This window comes from Thalassophryne amazonica, chromosome 18 (genome assembly GCF_902500255.1).
Source record: "Thalassophryne amazonica chromosome 18, fThaAma1.1, whole genome shotgun sequence".
NCBI lineage: Eukaryota > Metazoa > Chordata > Actinopteri > Batrachoidiformes > Batrachoididae > Thalassophryne > Thalassophryne amazonica.
This window is the reverse complement of record NC_047120.1, coordinates 54093767-54110250: the sequence shown is the minus strand read 5'-3', so window position 1 is coordinate 54110250 and position 16484 is coordinate 54093767. Positions and strand designations below refer to the sequence as shown.

The 16484-nt window shown below is 40.8% G+C and overlaps 1 protein-coding gene across 1 annotated transcript in view; it reads right to left on the bottom strand.

The window, feature by feature from the left end:
* Positions 1 to 14447, bottom strand: part of LOC117530936 (ankyrin repeat and fibronectin type-III domain-containing protein 1) — a 322495-nt gene extending 308048 nt beyond the window's left edge. Inside the window, exons 1-2 of the mRNA XM_034193900.1 lie at positions 14331 to 14447; positions 7638 to 7738 (exon numbers count right to left, since the gene is read on the bottom strand). Of these exons, the coding sequence (XP_034049791.1) occupies positions 7638 to 7738; positions 14331 to 14399 (170 nt within the window). The 5' untranslated portion in view covers positions 14400 to 14447. The remainder of the gene's footprint in view (positions 1 to 7637; positions 7739 to 14330) is intronic.
* Between the last annotated feature and the right edge of the window lie 2037 nt (positions 14448 to 16484).

Genomic DNA, 16484 nt, shown 5'->3' with positions numbered 1-16484 from the left:
CTAAAGTCAATGCGCTCAGACTTTGGAAGAAGACTCGGTGGTATTGACAAAAATTGAGCAATATGTCATCCGCCCTCACAACATTAGACAGTAACCTAACACAGACAACACAAGACGTCTCTGCAAACACGACTCGCATTGAACAGGCCGAAGCCCGCATAGCCACATCCGAAACTAAACAGGAGGAAGCCGACACAACTCTACAAACTGCTCTTAAGCGCATTGCTTCCCTGGAGGCTAAATTGGAGGACGTGGAAAATCGTGGAAGACGTAAAAATCTCTGTGTGTTTGGAATACGTGAATGGAGTCGAGGGGAATAGTAGACTTATCGACTATATTACTGAGATGCTACCGAAATGGCTGGGCCTGACGCACCGTTCATTTACATTGGAACGAGCCCACCGCACACCAGCAACAGCCAGACCAGGCCAGAACAGAGCCGTTCTGATCCGGTTTCTAAACTTACAAGAGAGAGAGTTTGTTTACTGAGAAGCAAGAAAACAACAAATCTGCACGATGGCCAGAGGATCACGTTTGCACAAGACTTCTCGGCCGAACAGCCCGGACAAGAAAGAACTTTCAACCCGTCATCAAGAACTTCATCGACATTAACGCTTTCCGTGGGTTTCAATACAATCCATGCAGGATTAGAATTCTCCATGACAGTAAGATCCACCTTTTTTCCACACCTAAGGAAGCAGAGGAATTCTACAGGCGACTTCAAGGTTCCACGGAGATCACCGGTGGCGTTTGAACTGAAACGTGGTAATATGTGGATCAAGAATTTCCTGATATAAAACAAACATTTCTAAGCAGGTGATACCTGATAAATACAGGGTGTGTTTTTGTTTTGTTTTTCTTATGTCTATATTTCATTTAAAATATTTTTGTTTATTTACTAAGCTAAGCTTCAGTAACTCAAGGTTATAGTTGGCAGTTATAATTTGGATATCAATAGCAATATATACAGTATACTGTTATTTTTACGTCTTCCATTGTTATACTTATTTCAAGGGGGTTAAGAGACATTAGAACTAACATGGTGTTGGGGTGTCCGATGTTGGAACAAGGGAGAAAGGTCATGTTGGTTAGCTTCTCCCCAGTATTGTGGATCGGCATCCTGGGGAACTTCAGTGTTCAAAGGGGTGGAATGGCATTACCCTGACCTCTAGTAATACTGTGAGAAATCTTGGAGTCATTTTTGATCAGGATATTGTCATTCAAAGTGCATATTAAACAAATATGTAGGACTGCTTTTTTTGCATTTACGCAATATCTCTAAAATCAGAAAGGTCTTGTCTCAGAGTGATGCTGAAAAACTAATTCATGCATTTATTTCCTCTAGGCTGGACTATTGTAATTCATTATTATCAGGTTGTCCTAAAAGTTCCCTAAAAAGCCTTCAGTTAATTCAAAATGCTGCAGCTAGAGTACTGACGGGGACTAGAAGGAGAGAGCATATCTCCCCCATATTGGCCTCGTCTTCATTGGCTTCCTGTTAATTCTAGAATAGAATTTAAAATTCTTCTTCTTACTTATAAGGTTTTGAATAATCAGGTCCCATCTTATCTTAGGGACCTCGTAGTACCATATCACCCCAATAGAGCGCTTCGCTCTCAGACTGCAGGCTTACTTGTAGTTCCTAGGGTTTAAGAGTAGAATGGGAGGCAGAGCCTTCAGCTTTCAGGCTCCTCTCCTGTGAACCAGCTCCCAATTCAGATCAGGGAGACAGACACCCTCTCTACTTTTAAGATTAGGCTTAAAACTTTCCTTTTTGCTAAAGCTTATAGTTAGGGCTGGATCAGGTGACCCTGAACCATCCCTTAGTTATGCTGCTATAGACGTAGACTGCTGGGGGGTTCCCATGATGCACTGTTTCTTTCTCTTTTTGCTCTGTATGCACCACTCTGCATTTAATCATTAGTGATCGATCTCTGCTCCCCTCCACAGCATGTCTTTTTCCTGGTTCTCTCCCTCAGCCCCAACCAGTCCCAGCAGAAGACTGCCCCTCCCTGAGCCTGGTTCTGCTGGAGGTTTCTTCCTGTTAAAAGGGAGTTTTTCCTTCCCACTGTAGCCAAGTGCTTGCTCACAGGGGGTCGTTTTGACCGTTGGGGTTTTACATAATTATTGTATGGCCTTGCCTTACAATATAAAGCGCCTTGGGGCAACTGTTGTGATTTGGCGCTATATAAAAAAAATTGATTGACTGATTGATTGAAAGGGGTGGGGTTCTCATTCCACTGGATGGAATACCAGGGGTGGGTAAGGGGAAGTTTAAAATATGTTCTGGGTTCAATGTGTGTGTATATATGTGCATGAATGAGTATGACTGTGTAAATGTGCACTTTATCAAGGAAAGAGGTATGGTGATTTTTGGTCCTAATCTTGTTTATCATAAATCACTAAATGGAAAGTAAAAAAATAATATATTGATGCTCTTATTACAAGCTGGAATGTCAGGGGAATGAGAAAATTAATTAAAGTGAAAAAAATATTGAATAGAATAAAGTTGTTAAAATCTAAAATTATTTACCTACAAGAATCACACCTGACTATGCAAGATATCAAAATACTAACCAAAAGATGGCCTGGCCAAGTGTTTCATGCGTGCTTCACTAGTCATGCCAGAGGGGTTTTAATTTTGATCCATAAATCAATACCATTTCAGAAATCCAAGGTCATTATTGATCCAGGAGGAAGATATATTATATTACAAGGTACTATATATATTCTCTCAAAAGATGAACGTTATAAATATTTATGGCCCCAACTATGACTCCCCATCCTTTTTTGAAAATCTTTTTCTTAATATTTCCACTTCAGATGGAATGTGTATCATGGGGGGAGACTTTAATTGCACTCTCAACCCAGTCTTAGACCGTTCATCCCAAAGTGATAGCACACATATGAAAACCAGGAAGATACTTCATAACTATATGAAAGATCTAAAACTACATGATATATGGAGGATTAGAAATCCAAATAGTATTCAATATTCCTGTTTTTCAGGCAGCTGTAAAAGCCACTCGCGCATTGATTATTTTTTAACATCTGTAGATTTGGAGCCACAAGTGAAAGAGTGTTGGTATAATAGCATTGTACTGAGTGATCACGCGCCGGTTTCTGTTAAGATACAATTGGGTAAAATAGTGTATAGTCCAAAAAGATGGAGATTACAGACCTTCTTGTTACAAGATGAAGTATTCGTAAAATTTGTAGAAAAATGTATAGATAATTATTTTGACTGTAATAAACAAGAAACATCCGCTAGTATTAGATGGGAAGCTTTTAAAGCCTATATACGAGGTGAAATAATAAGTTTCATAGGGACTAGAAATAAAAAATATAACATGGAGATTAAATTAATGGAACAACAAATTAAAACTTTAGAAAATGAATTTTATAACACTAATGACCTAGACAAACTGCAAAATTTAAGAATTATGAGAACTAAATATGATAAACTAACAACTGAAAAAGTAGCAAAAAGTTTAATGTGGACGAAGCAAGCATATTACGACCAGGGAGAAAAAGCAAGTAAACTGTTAGCCTGGAGGATAAAAAAAAATGCAATCAGACAGAGCAATTCTTAGTATAAAAACAAACTTGGATGATCTAACTTGTGACCCTCTAGAAATAAACGATAGCTTTAGGACATTTTATGAACATTTGTATAAATCAGAATGTAACGTGAACGAAGAAATCCAAAACAACTTCCTGGATAAATTACAATTTCCAAAACTGTCAGAGGAAGATAATGAAATATTGGACAGGACATTGACAATTACTGATATAAAAGAAGTAATAGGAAGTTTGAACAGCGGCAGAGCACCGGGGCCAGATGGACTACCGGTAGAATTCTATAAGATGTTCAAAGATAAAGTAGCCCAGCCACTCTTAGACATGTTTAAAGAATCATACAAAATTGGGACCCTCCCAGACACCCTAAGATTAGCAACTATCATCCTCATTTTAAAACCTAACAAACCACAAACAGACTGTGCATCATATAGGGGAATAAGTCTCATGGGATGCGATTTGAAAATATTGTGCAAAGTGCTCTCCAAAAGACTAGAAAGGTGTGTACCCAAATTGATATTGGATGATCAACAAGGATTCGTTCAACGAGACAAGGCTATCATAATATCAGACGTGTGGTTAAATGTATTATATGAGAAACATAATGCTCGTGATACAGCAATATTGTCAGTAGATGCACGTCAAGCGTTTGATAGGATAGAATGGCACTATCTGTTGAAACTACTCCAAAGATATGGAATGGGGGAAAACTTCATCAAATGGATTAAATTGTTATATACAAACCCCACTGCCCAAGTTTTAACTAACAATAACCTTTCCAGACCATTTCATTTACAACGTTCCACTAGACAAGGGTGCCCCCTGTCACCAATTCTTTTCATACTAGCTATGGAACCCCTGGCTATAGCGGTGAGAGCTCAGGTAGGACTCTCGGGAGTCAACATTGGTGGTAGAAATCATTTGATATCCTTATTTGCAGATGACATATTCTTTTTAACAGACTTAAAGAACACTATTCCTAACCTGATGAACCTGCTTGAGAAATTTGGCGAATTTTCCGGATATAAAATCAATAATAGTAAATCAGTACTACTGTTTCTTAATGATGAGGACAGGAAATCCCCTCCAATAAAAACCAAATTCACTATCACTACAGATGGGTTCAAGTATCTGGGAGTCCAAATCACCCCAGATATAGATAAAATTGTCACTATAAATTACGATCCCTTGGTAGATGAGGTCACAGAAACACTTGGTCGCTGGTCAAGTTTACCTATTTCTATGATAGGACGCATTAATATAATAAAGACGTCAATTTTACCAAAATTTTTATATTATTTTCAAACACTTCCTTTGCCACTACCTCGATCATTTTTTGATAAATTGAACAAAATATTCAGTGAATTCATATGGAACAAGAGGAAAGCAAGACTTCGGTTCAAGCTACTTTATTTACCTTATGAAAGAGGGGGCCTTCAATTTCCAAACCTTCAGTGGTATTATATGGCAGCACAATTAACATCAGCATTGCACTATTTCAGTACAGGCACTCCTCCAGCTTGGGTATCCATCGAGCAACAATCAATCCCAAATTTACCAATAAACAACTATCTATATTCATCTGATATAAAACTACTTAAAAATCAAACAAAAAATCCATTTCTAAAAAACACAATAACTGTATGGTACAATGCCCATAAACTTGTCAAAAACCCTATAACAATATCTCGTTTCTCACCTATATGGATATATAACAATAACCAGTTCATACCAGGTAGGATGGATGGAGGATTCAAATTATGGAAAGACAAAGGCATTCAGACAATCAAGGACCTATATGTAGATGGAAAACTGCTTACATTCAATGAATTGTGTGAAAAATTTCAAATCCCCAAAAAGAACTTTTTAAAATATTTACAAATAAGAAATTTCATATCATCAAAATATAGAGAAAGTACAAATATCCCCTGTCTATCAACAATTGAAGAAATTACTATAAAACACCAGAAAGGGAAAGGTCTATTATCAAAATTTTACAACCTGCTCATGGTCCATTCTAAAGATTCAACACTAGATAAATTGAATGCTTGGAGGAATGACTTGCATGAAGATATAAGTGAAACTGAATGGAACGAAGCATGTTTAAGAGCACAGAAACAAACAATAAATACAAGACTTAAACTACTTCAATACAAATGGCTAACAAGGACATATATAACTCCTGAAATACTTCACCATATCTCTAATAATATTCCCGACACTTGTAATAAATGTGGTAACTTTAAAGGAACTCTTGTACACTGTCTTTGGGAATGCGCGACAATTCAACTTTTTTGGAAAAATGTAATTCAATGCTTAATGGAAATATTTAATATAAACATTCCACTTTGTGCAAAATTATGTATATTGGGAATATATCCTGATGGCCTATTGAAAAAAACCAAGTGAAACTATTGGATTTTGGACTTTTACAAGCTAGAAGAGTTATTGCTCTGAATTGGAAGAATATTGAAGCCCCTTCCCTAAGACAGTGGATTAAGGAACTTTCAGAATGTATAGGTCTTGAAAGACTGACATATATAGTCAAGGGTAAACGAAAAGATTTTGTTAAATTGTGGGAACCATATTTGAATATTATATCTATGAAATAGGAAATACAGAACTCATCTCTACATTATTATTATTATGCATTTTCCTTTTTGTTACTGCTGAATAGTGATATTTGAGTGGATTGTGATAAATTGCGCAATGTAAGGTTTATATGTGCACAAGTATGGATGTGTATGTGTGTGTGTGTGTGAAATGTACTGTTCTTCTTGTATATTGACATGTTCATATTGTCAATTATTCATATTGTTATATCTTTGCAAGAAAATTTAATAAAATACTGGAAAAAAAAAATGTTTTTTCCCTCCCAAAATGAAACATCCTGCATTCTTTAAGAATTACATCCTGACGTGCAGCACAGCAGCTGCAAGAGCTTAACTCAGATGTATGGAAAAATATTCATGCCAATAATGTCTGAAAGGAAATGCTTTAGACAAAAACTACAGATTTTGTTTATTACTATTAAATGTCCAGAGATCAAGGATCCACCATGTAGAGTTTATTATGTCCAGAGTTCAAGGATCCAGTAGCCAAGTTTATATTTATTTACTTTAAGACTCAGTAAAATGTTGCTGCCATAGAAAACCTGTAAAGTCTACTTTTAGTACACAGAAAATTCACAAGGGGTATTGATAAGGGAATCGATAAGGAATCGGATCGATAAGTGGAATTGATAATGGTATCGATATCAATAAAATCTTATCAATACCCATCCCTAGTCAGAGGTGAGGTTAGACCTTACCTATGTGAAGCGCCTTGGCGCAACTGATGTTGTGATCTGGCACTATACAAATAAACTGAATTGAACTGCACAGCACCATTGTTCCATTGTTTGGGGAGAGCTCTGCTACTTACGGGATTTTTCTTCCCCTGAATTTTTCTAAGACTGTGCATCTGCCTGTTAAATACAGAAAAACCCTTTCATCACATCAAACTACATATGATATGAATGCTGTTTGGCTAAAAATAGAAAATAACAAGCTTTCCATATGCCCAGACATGCTGCGCTGTAAACCTTCAAGTGCAACCAATCAACCTATCTCGCTAAAACAGTGACAGACAGACAAGTTGGAGAACACACAGCATCTGTTTTGCGATCACCAGCTGCCAAAAAAATGATGACGTGTCCATAAAGAACAATGTGACACCAGGCTTGACTTCAATTCCTGTCAAGATGTTTAGTTTTTTTTCCAACAGACAGAGCAGTCGTTTGTTAGGATATTCAAGCTCCATCTAAAACAGCTTCACTCCAACTGAATTTAACTAATTGCAAATGCTCCAACCAATGTGGTTTAAACACATCTTAAAAGGCTTTGTAAATGGCTTTGCCTGGAGGTGCCGCACACACAACAGTTGAAAGGCTTCTCCAAACCCAGTACCACTCCACTGAAGCATGTGGCAACAACAGCTCCAGGAAACACCAAAAATAGAGGCAGGAAGTCCATTTAGTAAACACAATAAAACACATGCCACACCACCATTTCTCTTACCCTATGAGTTGCTCCATTCCAGCTCCTCGGGGTTCTGGTGGCTCCCCAGGATTGTGCTGGAAGTCCCCTCTGTTACACTGTATGCTGCCTGTTTTTTTAACCTGGAGACATACAGTATATACGTTAGCCAAGCGGCAGTTTACGTAGCCAAGCAAGGTGGAGGACATTGCTGACTAAGCAGAGGAATGTGTGTGTGATCCTATTCCTCCTATCTTTACATATGAGAAGCCAGTGACTTCCCTGGAAACACACAGGAGAAAACTTATTTGCATGCTGTCTCACGGGCATACATACACACGTAAGTCAAAGCACTGCAGAGGCCTCAAAGGTCTGCTGAAGGTCGATTCAGCCAGCAATGTGTATTTAAAGTATCAACCCAGGAACTGTGACTGTGACTGACACATGAGAGAACATCCTTGATCCCCAAAAGCTTCAGTGAATAGAAAACTGTGCACAAAAACCATGTGTACGCCTTTTTCCCCACTTATGAACTGGAATGTATTTGTTTCTAGGGCCATAAATTAATCTGGATGTGAATTAGACACGTAATGAGGGATTTTCAAGTTGCGATAAAGTAGTGCCAACGCGCATGCGTGATGACATCACAACTCTGTGCGTTTATTGAGACGCGGTTTTGTTCAAGAACTGTCAAGAAACTTTCTCATCACTGTTTGGAGTTGTGTGGAGGTGGGAATAGCCATTTGAATGCTTGAATAATGATGTCAGTCACACAAAGAAATCAAATAATAATGAAAACATGATCATTGCGCCCAGAATGTTGGTATATTGGTCGTTGAAACAAGAAATTTGAACTTAAGTTGACTTCCGGAGACATCATTTAACCAGCGTCCAGCTTCGATTGGTCAGCCTCTCCATGAGGCATCATAACATCCGATCAGTTTGCCGCTCCGTGAGGCCTCATAACATCCGATCGGTTAGCCGTTCCGTAAGGCCTCATAACATCCAATTGGTCAGCCTCTCCGTGAGGCGTCATAACTGAACAGTTAGCCTCTCCGTGAGGCCTCATAACATCTAATCGGTTAGCCGCTCCATGAGGCCTCATAACATCTAATCGGTTAGCCGCTCCATGAGGCGTCAAAACATCTAATCGGTTAGCCGCTCCATGAAGCCTCATAACATCCGATCAGTTTGCCTCTCCGTGAGGCCTCATAACATCCAATCGGTTAGCCGTTCCGTAAGGCCTCATAACATCCAATTGGTCAGCCTCTCCGTGAGGCGTCATAACAACTGAACGGTCAGCCTCTCCGTGAGGCCTCATAACATCTAATCGGTTAGCCACTCCATGAGGCGTAAAAACATCTAATCGGTTAGCCGCTCCATGAGGCCTCATAACATCTAATCGGTTAGCCGCTCTATGAGGCGTCAAAACATCTAATCGGTTAGCCGCTCCATGAGGCCTCATAACATCCGATCGGTTAGCAGCTCCATGAGGCCTCATAACATCCGACTGTTTAGCCACTCCGTGAGGCCTCATAACATCCGATCGGTTAGCAGCTCCATGAGGTCTCATAACATCCGATCAGTTAGCCACTCCCTGAGGCGTCATAACATCCAATCAGTTTGCCGCTCCCCGAGGCCTCATAATATCTGAGCCTCTCTGTGAGGCGTCATAACATCCGGTCAGTTAGCCTCTCCATGAGGCCTCATAACATCCGATCGGTCAGCCTCTCCGTGAGGCCTCATAACATCTAATCGGTTAGCCGCTCCATGAGGCGTCAAAACATCTAATCGGTTAGCCGCTCCATGAGGCATCATAACATCCGATCAGTTTGCCGCTCCCTGAGGCGTCATAACATCCGATCAGTTTGCCGCTCCCCGAGGCCTCATAATATCTGAGCCTCTCCGTGAGGCCTCATAACATCCGGTCAGTTAGCCGCTCTGTAAGGCGTCATAACATCTGATTGGTTAGCCTCTCCATGAGGCCTCATAACATCCGATCGGTCAGCCTCTCCGTGAGGCCTCATAACATCTAATCGGTTAGCCACTCCCTGAGGCATCATAACATCCGATCAGTTTGCCGCTCCCCGAGGCCTCATAATATCTGATGGGTTAGCCGCTCCATGAGGCCTCATAACATCCGGTCAGTTAGCCGCTCCGTGAGGCGTCAAAACATCCGATTGGTTAGCCTCTCCGTGAGGCCTCATAACATCGGATCATTCAACCTCTCCGTGAGGCCTCATAACATCTAATCGGTTAGCCACCCCTGAGGTGTCATAACATCCGATCAGTTTGCCGCTCCCCGAGGCCTCATAACATCCGATCAGTTAGCCGCTCCGTGAGGCCTCATAACATCCGATCGGTTAGCCGCTCCGTGAGGCCTCATAACATCCGATCGGTTAGCCGCTCCGTGAGGCCTCATAACACCCGACTGGTTAGCCGCTCCCTGAGGTATAATAACATCTAATCCAGGGGTGGGCAATGAGGGCCGAGACACTGCAGGTTTTCCTTGTGACCAATAACCTCAGGGGGGGGTTGCTGATGAGCTTCTCCCTTGAACACAAACACCTGATCGTCAATGAAATCAGCTGCTGAGACATGATCAGCTGCAGAGCTGCTGATCATGAATGAAATCACCTGCTGAGGTGATTGGTTGAAAGGAAAACCTGCAGTGTCTCGGCCCTTCATGGCACATGATTGCCCACCCCTGATCTAATCGGTTAGCCGCTCCGTGAGGCATCATAACATCCGATCAGTTAGCCGCTCCATGAGGCCTCATAACAATTGTTATGTTAGCCGCTCAGTGAGGCGTCATAACATCCAATCGGTCAGCCTCTCCATGAGGCGTCATAACACCTAATCGGTTAGCTGCTCTCCGAGGCCTCATAACATCTGATGGGTTAGCCGCTCCATGAGGCCTCATAACATCCGGTCAGTTAGCTGCTCAGTGAGGTGTCATAACATCCAATCGGTCAGCCTCTCCGTGAGGCGTCATAACACCTAATCGGTTAGCCGCTCTCTGAGGTCTCATAACATCTGATGGGTTAGCCGCTCCATGAGGCCTCATAACATCCGGTCAGTCAGCCGCTCAGTGAGGCGTCATAACATTCAATCGGTCAGCCTCTCCATGAGGCGTCATAACACCTAATCGGTTAGCCTCTCCGTGAGACCTCATAACATCTGATCGGTTGTCTCTGTTTCAAGATGGCGGCGCAACTTGAAAATCCCCCATTAAAATGCAATTAAGTGTAGTATATTTTATAGAAAATCGCCATTCCAAATTCCATACAGTAAAAAATAAACTATTGTATTTGTTTAGCAGTAATTTATTTTTCCACAGAGGTTTTGCTACAGTGGTCCAAATGTGGCCTGTGAGTAGACACTGGGTAGCACTGCTTAAACACATCTGTGTGGCCACAGAAAGATGGGAGGCAGAGACCTGGGGCCTGTACTATGAAGCGGGGTTACTGGCTTATCAGGGTAACTTCGGGAGTAAGTTGATGACGTGTGGAGTAACTTCCCGGTTAACCCGTACTACGAAAGGTGGATAGGTTTTGATCGAGGTATGCTGCCATGGCAATTTACGCTGCGTGCCAAACCTGCTCCGAGCAGGTTATGTTCTAGGTTAGCTTGAGGTTTTCGCTCAACCACTCCCTTTATAAGTACCGCCCATCCACCGTCAATCACTCCGAAGACAATGCCGCCTACCTGGATGATCCGTTTGATAATGCGGCATAAATTGTGAGGGGCTCTCGTCGCAGGGTGAGGGTTTTTAAAGACCGCCAGAATCCGCTGACATACCCGAACGATATTCTCCATGAAAGATATAGATTCTCAGCCGAGTGAATTCGTTATCTTTGTCAGCTGATCGGGCCAGACGTCTGTAACATCACCCATCGTAGCAATGCCCTGACGATCGAGCAGATAATGTGCCTTGCACTTAGATATTTTGCCAGTGGACAATTTTATGTATTCCATCGGTGATGCTGAACATCTGAGCAAGAATACTGTATGTCGTATGATTCGCAAGGTAGTACTTGCTCTATCTAAACTGTTGGATGCATTTGTCGTTTTCCCTGGCCATTTATGCGCAATGCAAATCAAAGAAGGGTTTTATGCAATCGCGGGTAATTACTAATATCAAAATAGGTCTAATGCATGTCCATTAATTAGGCGAAGTGGGGCTTATCAATGACAATTTCTCCTAGGTTTCCCAAGAGTATTAGGAGCCATTGATTGCACGCAAATCCCAATCAGTGCACCCCTGGGAGAGCATGAGGGTGATTATGTCAATCGCAAATCTTTTCACAGTATCAACGTGCAGGTATAGCCTTTCTATTCGGCCAATGTCATATACCCATTATCGTGTAGTCCACTCTAAGCTCACCTTCTTTTCACTTGTTTCAGCCACATAAGGGTTGCTTTGGTTTGGGTGATTTTTCTAAATATTCTAATATACAGTTACTATAATGACCTATTTCACATTCTTTTTCTCCCCACATGGGGCTGTCCTGTTGGATAACCTTCATGCCAAAGTGATATATATGTAACTATGTTAACAGAATGACCATTAATGGCTTTAAATCCTTAGATAGGTAGCCTATTTAGGAAACATTAAATTAACCTAACATCTATTAGTAGGCCCATGCCCACTTCTGAATCATGTTGCATCTGGGCGTAATTAATGAAAGAAGGTCATTATTTTACACATATCAGACATTCCACAGGTTAATCATCTGTAACAGATTTGGAGAACAATTGAATTGTACTTACGCACTTACCCAATCAGCAATACGTTGCCAACAAGCATGTCTTGCTTTATTGGCAGTTCGATTTCCCCCTTAACGTTAATTTCAATTCCTCGTAGCTCCGCATAATAATTGTGCATTCTTCTTCGGTAAAGTAAGGTGACCGCGCCATCAGTGAAAAATGGTGACGTGCGCTGCAACCTGCCCCTTTTATGTGAACGCGCACAAACTCCAATTAGGTTAACACAGGTTCAACAAATCAACATCTTAATCAGCGTCGTAGTACCGATTAACACCACTTGAGAACACCAGGTTTTGTCAACCCCAGTTTAAGAAGTTAACCCTGGGTTACATCTGAGTAAGTTAACCCCACTTCGTAGTACAGGCCCCTGTACTGTGGTGTGTCTGTTTGTTTCTACATAACTGCAGTGAAACAATCACAAAATAACATTTCATTTCTCTCAAGAAGTCTCTGAACAGAAATGTGTGTCCTACCGTTTAGCACGGTATCATCAAATTCCATACCGTAGAGCAAATTCATACTCACGTACTTCATATACCCTTTATACCACCCACCTCCACCTTCAACACCCTAGTTTGTCAACAACAAACTAGGGTGTTGCCGTGTTGTTTGTTTCACTAAAAAAAGTGCTCTGACATGACAAATTACAACACCAATCTAATTCATAATTTCCATTACTTGTGTTAATGGGAAGAAAATATGCAGACTGTGTGGATGATTGGAGACTGCATAATAATTAGTGAGAACATCTGGTGAAAAAGGAAACATACTGTTGAGGTGAACCTAGGAGACATTCCAGTGATCCACGGTGCTGAAGGTTTGGAATAATGAGCACGCAGCCTACCCAAGAGGCCTTTGATTTCAGAGCAAAATCCTGTCAAAGCAGACAATGGCTGTTGATGGTAGTGATGAAATTATTGATCAACGGATAGAAAAGCAGTCAGCACTTATGTTTATCATTGTTGAAGTCCTTAAAATTTCAAACTATTGTAACAAGTAGAAGGATGCTGAGGATGGAACCAGCAGGCAGGAGGAGAAGACAAAGAGGATGTCGATGGTACATGGTGAAAGAGGATATGCAGATGGTTGGTGTGATAGATGAAGATGGAGCTAGATGATCTGACCCCTAACAGGAGCAGTCGAAAGAAGAAGACCAAAAGAAGTACGCATAGATTTTCTAGGCTTTCTTAGACCCCACATCCATATAACTTTTTTTTTCTGGTGGAAAAGCACTGAGTGAGCTCCCACAAAAGGGTATCCAGTGTAAACTTTCAACAAATCAATAAGAGGATCCATAAAATATCTGCTATGGCAACCACAAGTAAAACAGGAGAAAGCAAAAGAGATTTTTTTTTTTTTTTGGAGCCACTGAGCTGCTTGGGCAACATCACCAACAGCTTCAAACATGCTACAAAAGACATGCAAGTGACATACTGGCTCTCTTGGACAGCATTTCTGATTAGATTACACACATCAGTTTTCTCTTGTGGCAAACTGCTTTTATTGGCAAGCTCACAAACCCATCTGCAAGCAATCAGGCATAAAACTGTTTGGTCTGATCTTGCCATAGCTGTTAACACCACTGGGAGAAATTTAGATTTGCTAATCTCTGATGCTCATTAACCCTAGCATGTGTATTTTATATTTGTAGCATAAATTGTCAAACCACTGAGAATTTTTAAAACCAATTTCTCATTTGTCAAATAAAATTACTATTATTTTGCCACTTACACTTTTTTTTTTTTTAAGGATTTGTTTGCTTTTGAACCAAAGTGGTGAGGAGCAATTATAATTCAGTTTGAGGAGTGACTGGTCCATTAACCATATGTTTGGTGTGTGTGTGTCAAGGTGTCCTTGAGCAAACCCACACAAATGTGAGATAAAGATTCACTGGCAGTAGATAAATGAGGAATTTTAAAGAGAGACTAAAGAAATGAGATTCCTCCGTCGAGTATCTGGGTTTACACTCAGGAACAGGGTGAGTGGCTCGAATGTCCGGGAGGTACTCAGAGCAGAGCTGGTGCTTCGTCGCATCGAAAGGAGCCAGCGGAGGTGGCATCTGGTAAGAATGCCTCTGGTCGTCTCCCAAGAGAGGTCTTCCAGGCACATCCAACTGGAAAGAGGCCATGGAGCAGACTCAGGACACATTGGAGGGATTATAGTTCAAAGTTGGTGAGGGAACACCTCAGGATAACCCAGGAAAAGTTAGAGGAATAGGAGACCGTAGTCTCGTTTGGGGGTGGGCGCTAAAGGGGTAAAATATGACGTAATTTCTCTCCTTCCGGGGTACTAACCACGACATTTTTCAGTGGGTTTTTGGTCAAATTACACACAAACAAAGTGAAGTGGACGTGTTGCGGTTTGTTCATGATCTGGAGCTCAAAGATGTTGAGGCAGTGTTGCAGGGAAGAGAACGGAGCTACTCTGGTCAGCTGTGTAGGCTAACACTTACCGACACAACGTCTCCCACTCGCTTCGTCTTTTCTTCTCCATTGGGAACCGAAAAAATATAAAATATTTTTGCGATTGCTTCGATGATTGCAGCGGAAAACAAAACACTACACCATTTATCAGTGTGGAGTAATGCTGTGTATATATTAAATGGAGGGCCCCATAAGTGGTTAAATCCCACAATATCACAGAGGGTTCAAATGAGACTGCGGTCTCCTATTGACCGAGGATAACAAAGTGTGGGATGAGCTGCTTGGTCTGCTGCAACTGCAACCCGAACCAAGCAGGAGAAAATGAATGAATGACGTGACACTTTTCAAGGGCTATTTGATTAAAGACAAACACTTCTACAAACACTTTATTTTATGTGTAACCAAAATAGCGTATGATAAATTATTATTATTTTTAAAAAACCCTGATTAATTATGAAACGGCACTCGGGCTTTTTTCATCCATTCATGTTCAGCCTTGTTATTACCATCTCTCATTCACTGAAGTCATCCACATTTACTGCTTTGCTTCCACCGAGTCATGCATACTAATCTGTGCTGGAAGATGAAGCGGCGGCCAGCCACTGCCTGCCTTTGCCATCAAACATGCATAAGAAACAGATGTATCTTTGATGTCAGCTTATTCCTTTTCCTCGTGTATGTGTGTTTGCATGTCCGTATGTCTTTGTCGGTGTGTTCCCGGCCCCCACAGGTGCAAGTAAGATGAGAGAGATACAGCTACAAGTCCCAACACACCGCAAGGGAGAACCAATACAGCTGATTGGCAGGACAAATAATCAATGCAACAATATGTTGCAACACACTTTTTTTTTTTACAGTGCAGGATTTACACACTGGAACCAATTACATATTTGAAATCCAGCCATCCATTAATTTTTAAATTTTTTTTTTACATTGAAACTTCTGACAAATACAATGGTGATGGAGCCCGTCCCGGCATGTTTTTTTAAATGTACTTATGTCTATTAGTGGGCAACATGATGGTGACAGTATTATATCACAGTTTTGAATGAATAGCATGTCTTGTTCCTTTATGTAAATTAGAATCAAACTTTTTGACAATATATTAAGTACACGGATGTCAATTTGGAGACAGGGAAGAGTGTTGTGCTCTCGTGGTGGGGGGGGTGTCTTTTCAAAATCTGAGGTAAAATTAAAACATTTGAGGTGTAATTCTTTAACATACATGCAGAAGTTTCAAGCAAGTAGTGTCAGGCCTAAATAGGCAGATTCCTTCAAATTGCAGAATTTAAATTAACAAATTGAAAATGCCCTTAATGGAAACACATATTTTTTAAAAATACCTCAAATATCGCAAAAACATTTCATGCTCGAATGAGGTGTTTTTTCAGGTGAGTATAAAAAGCCAAATATCACCAAGGTGGAATGGAAATATTTTTGTTGTTATTCCAGCTCACGACATATAGAAAGTGTCAAATGACATTCTAAAATACATGATGTTGTATGTGTAGACGGAGAAAGAAACAAAAAACTTGTTAAACCTTAAAGACATTACACCATGGCAACACTAGATTAAAAAAATATAACGCAATGCTAAAATACCCGCGGCTGTATGTGCATAAAAATAGAAAACAGATTGTGAACCTTTTGTTGTGAAAGTGTTGGAACACGGACCCACAACAGGGGGCGCAATGAA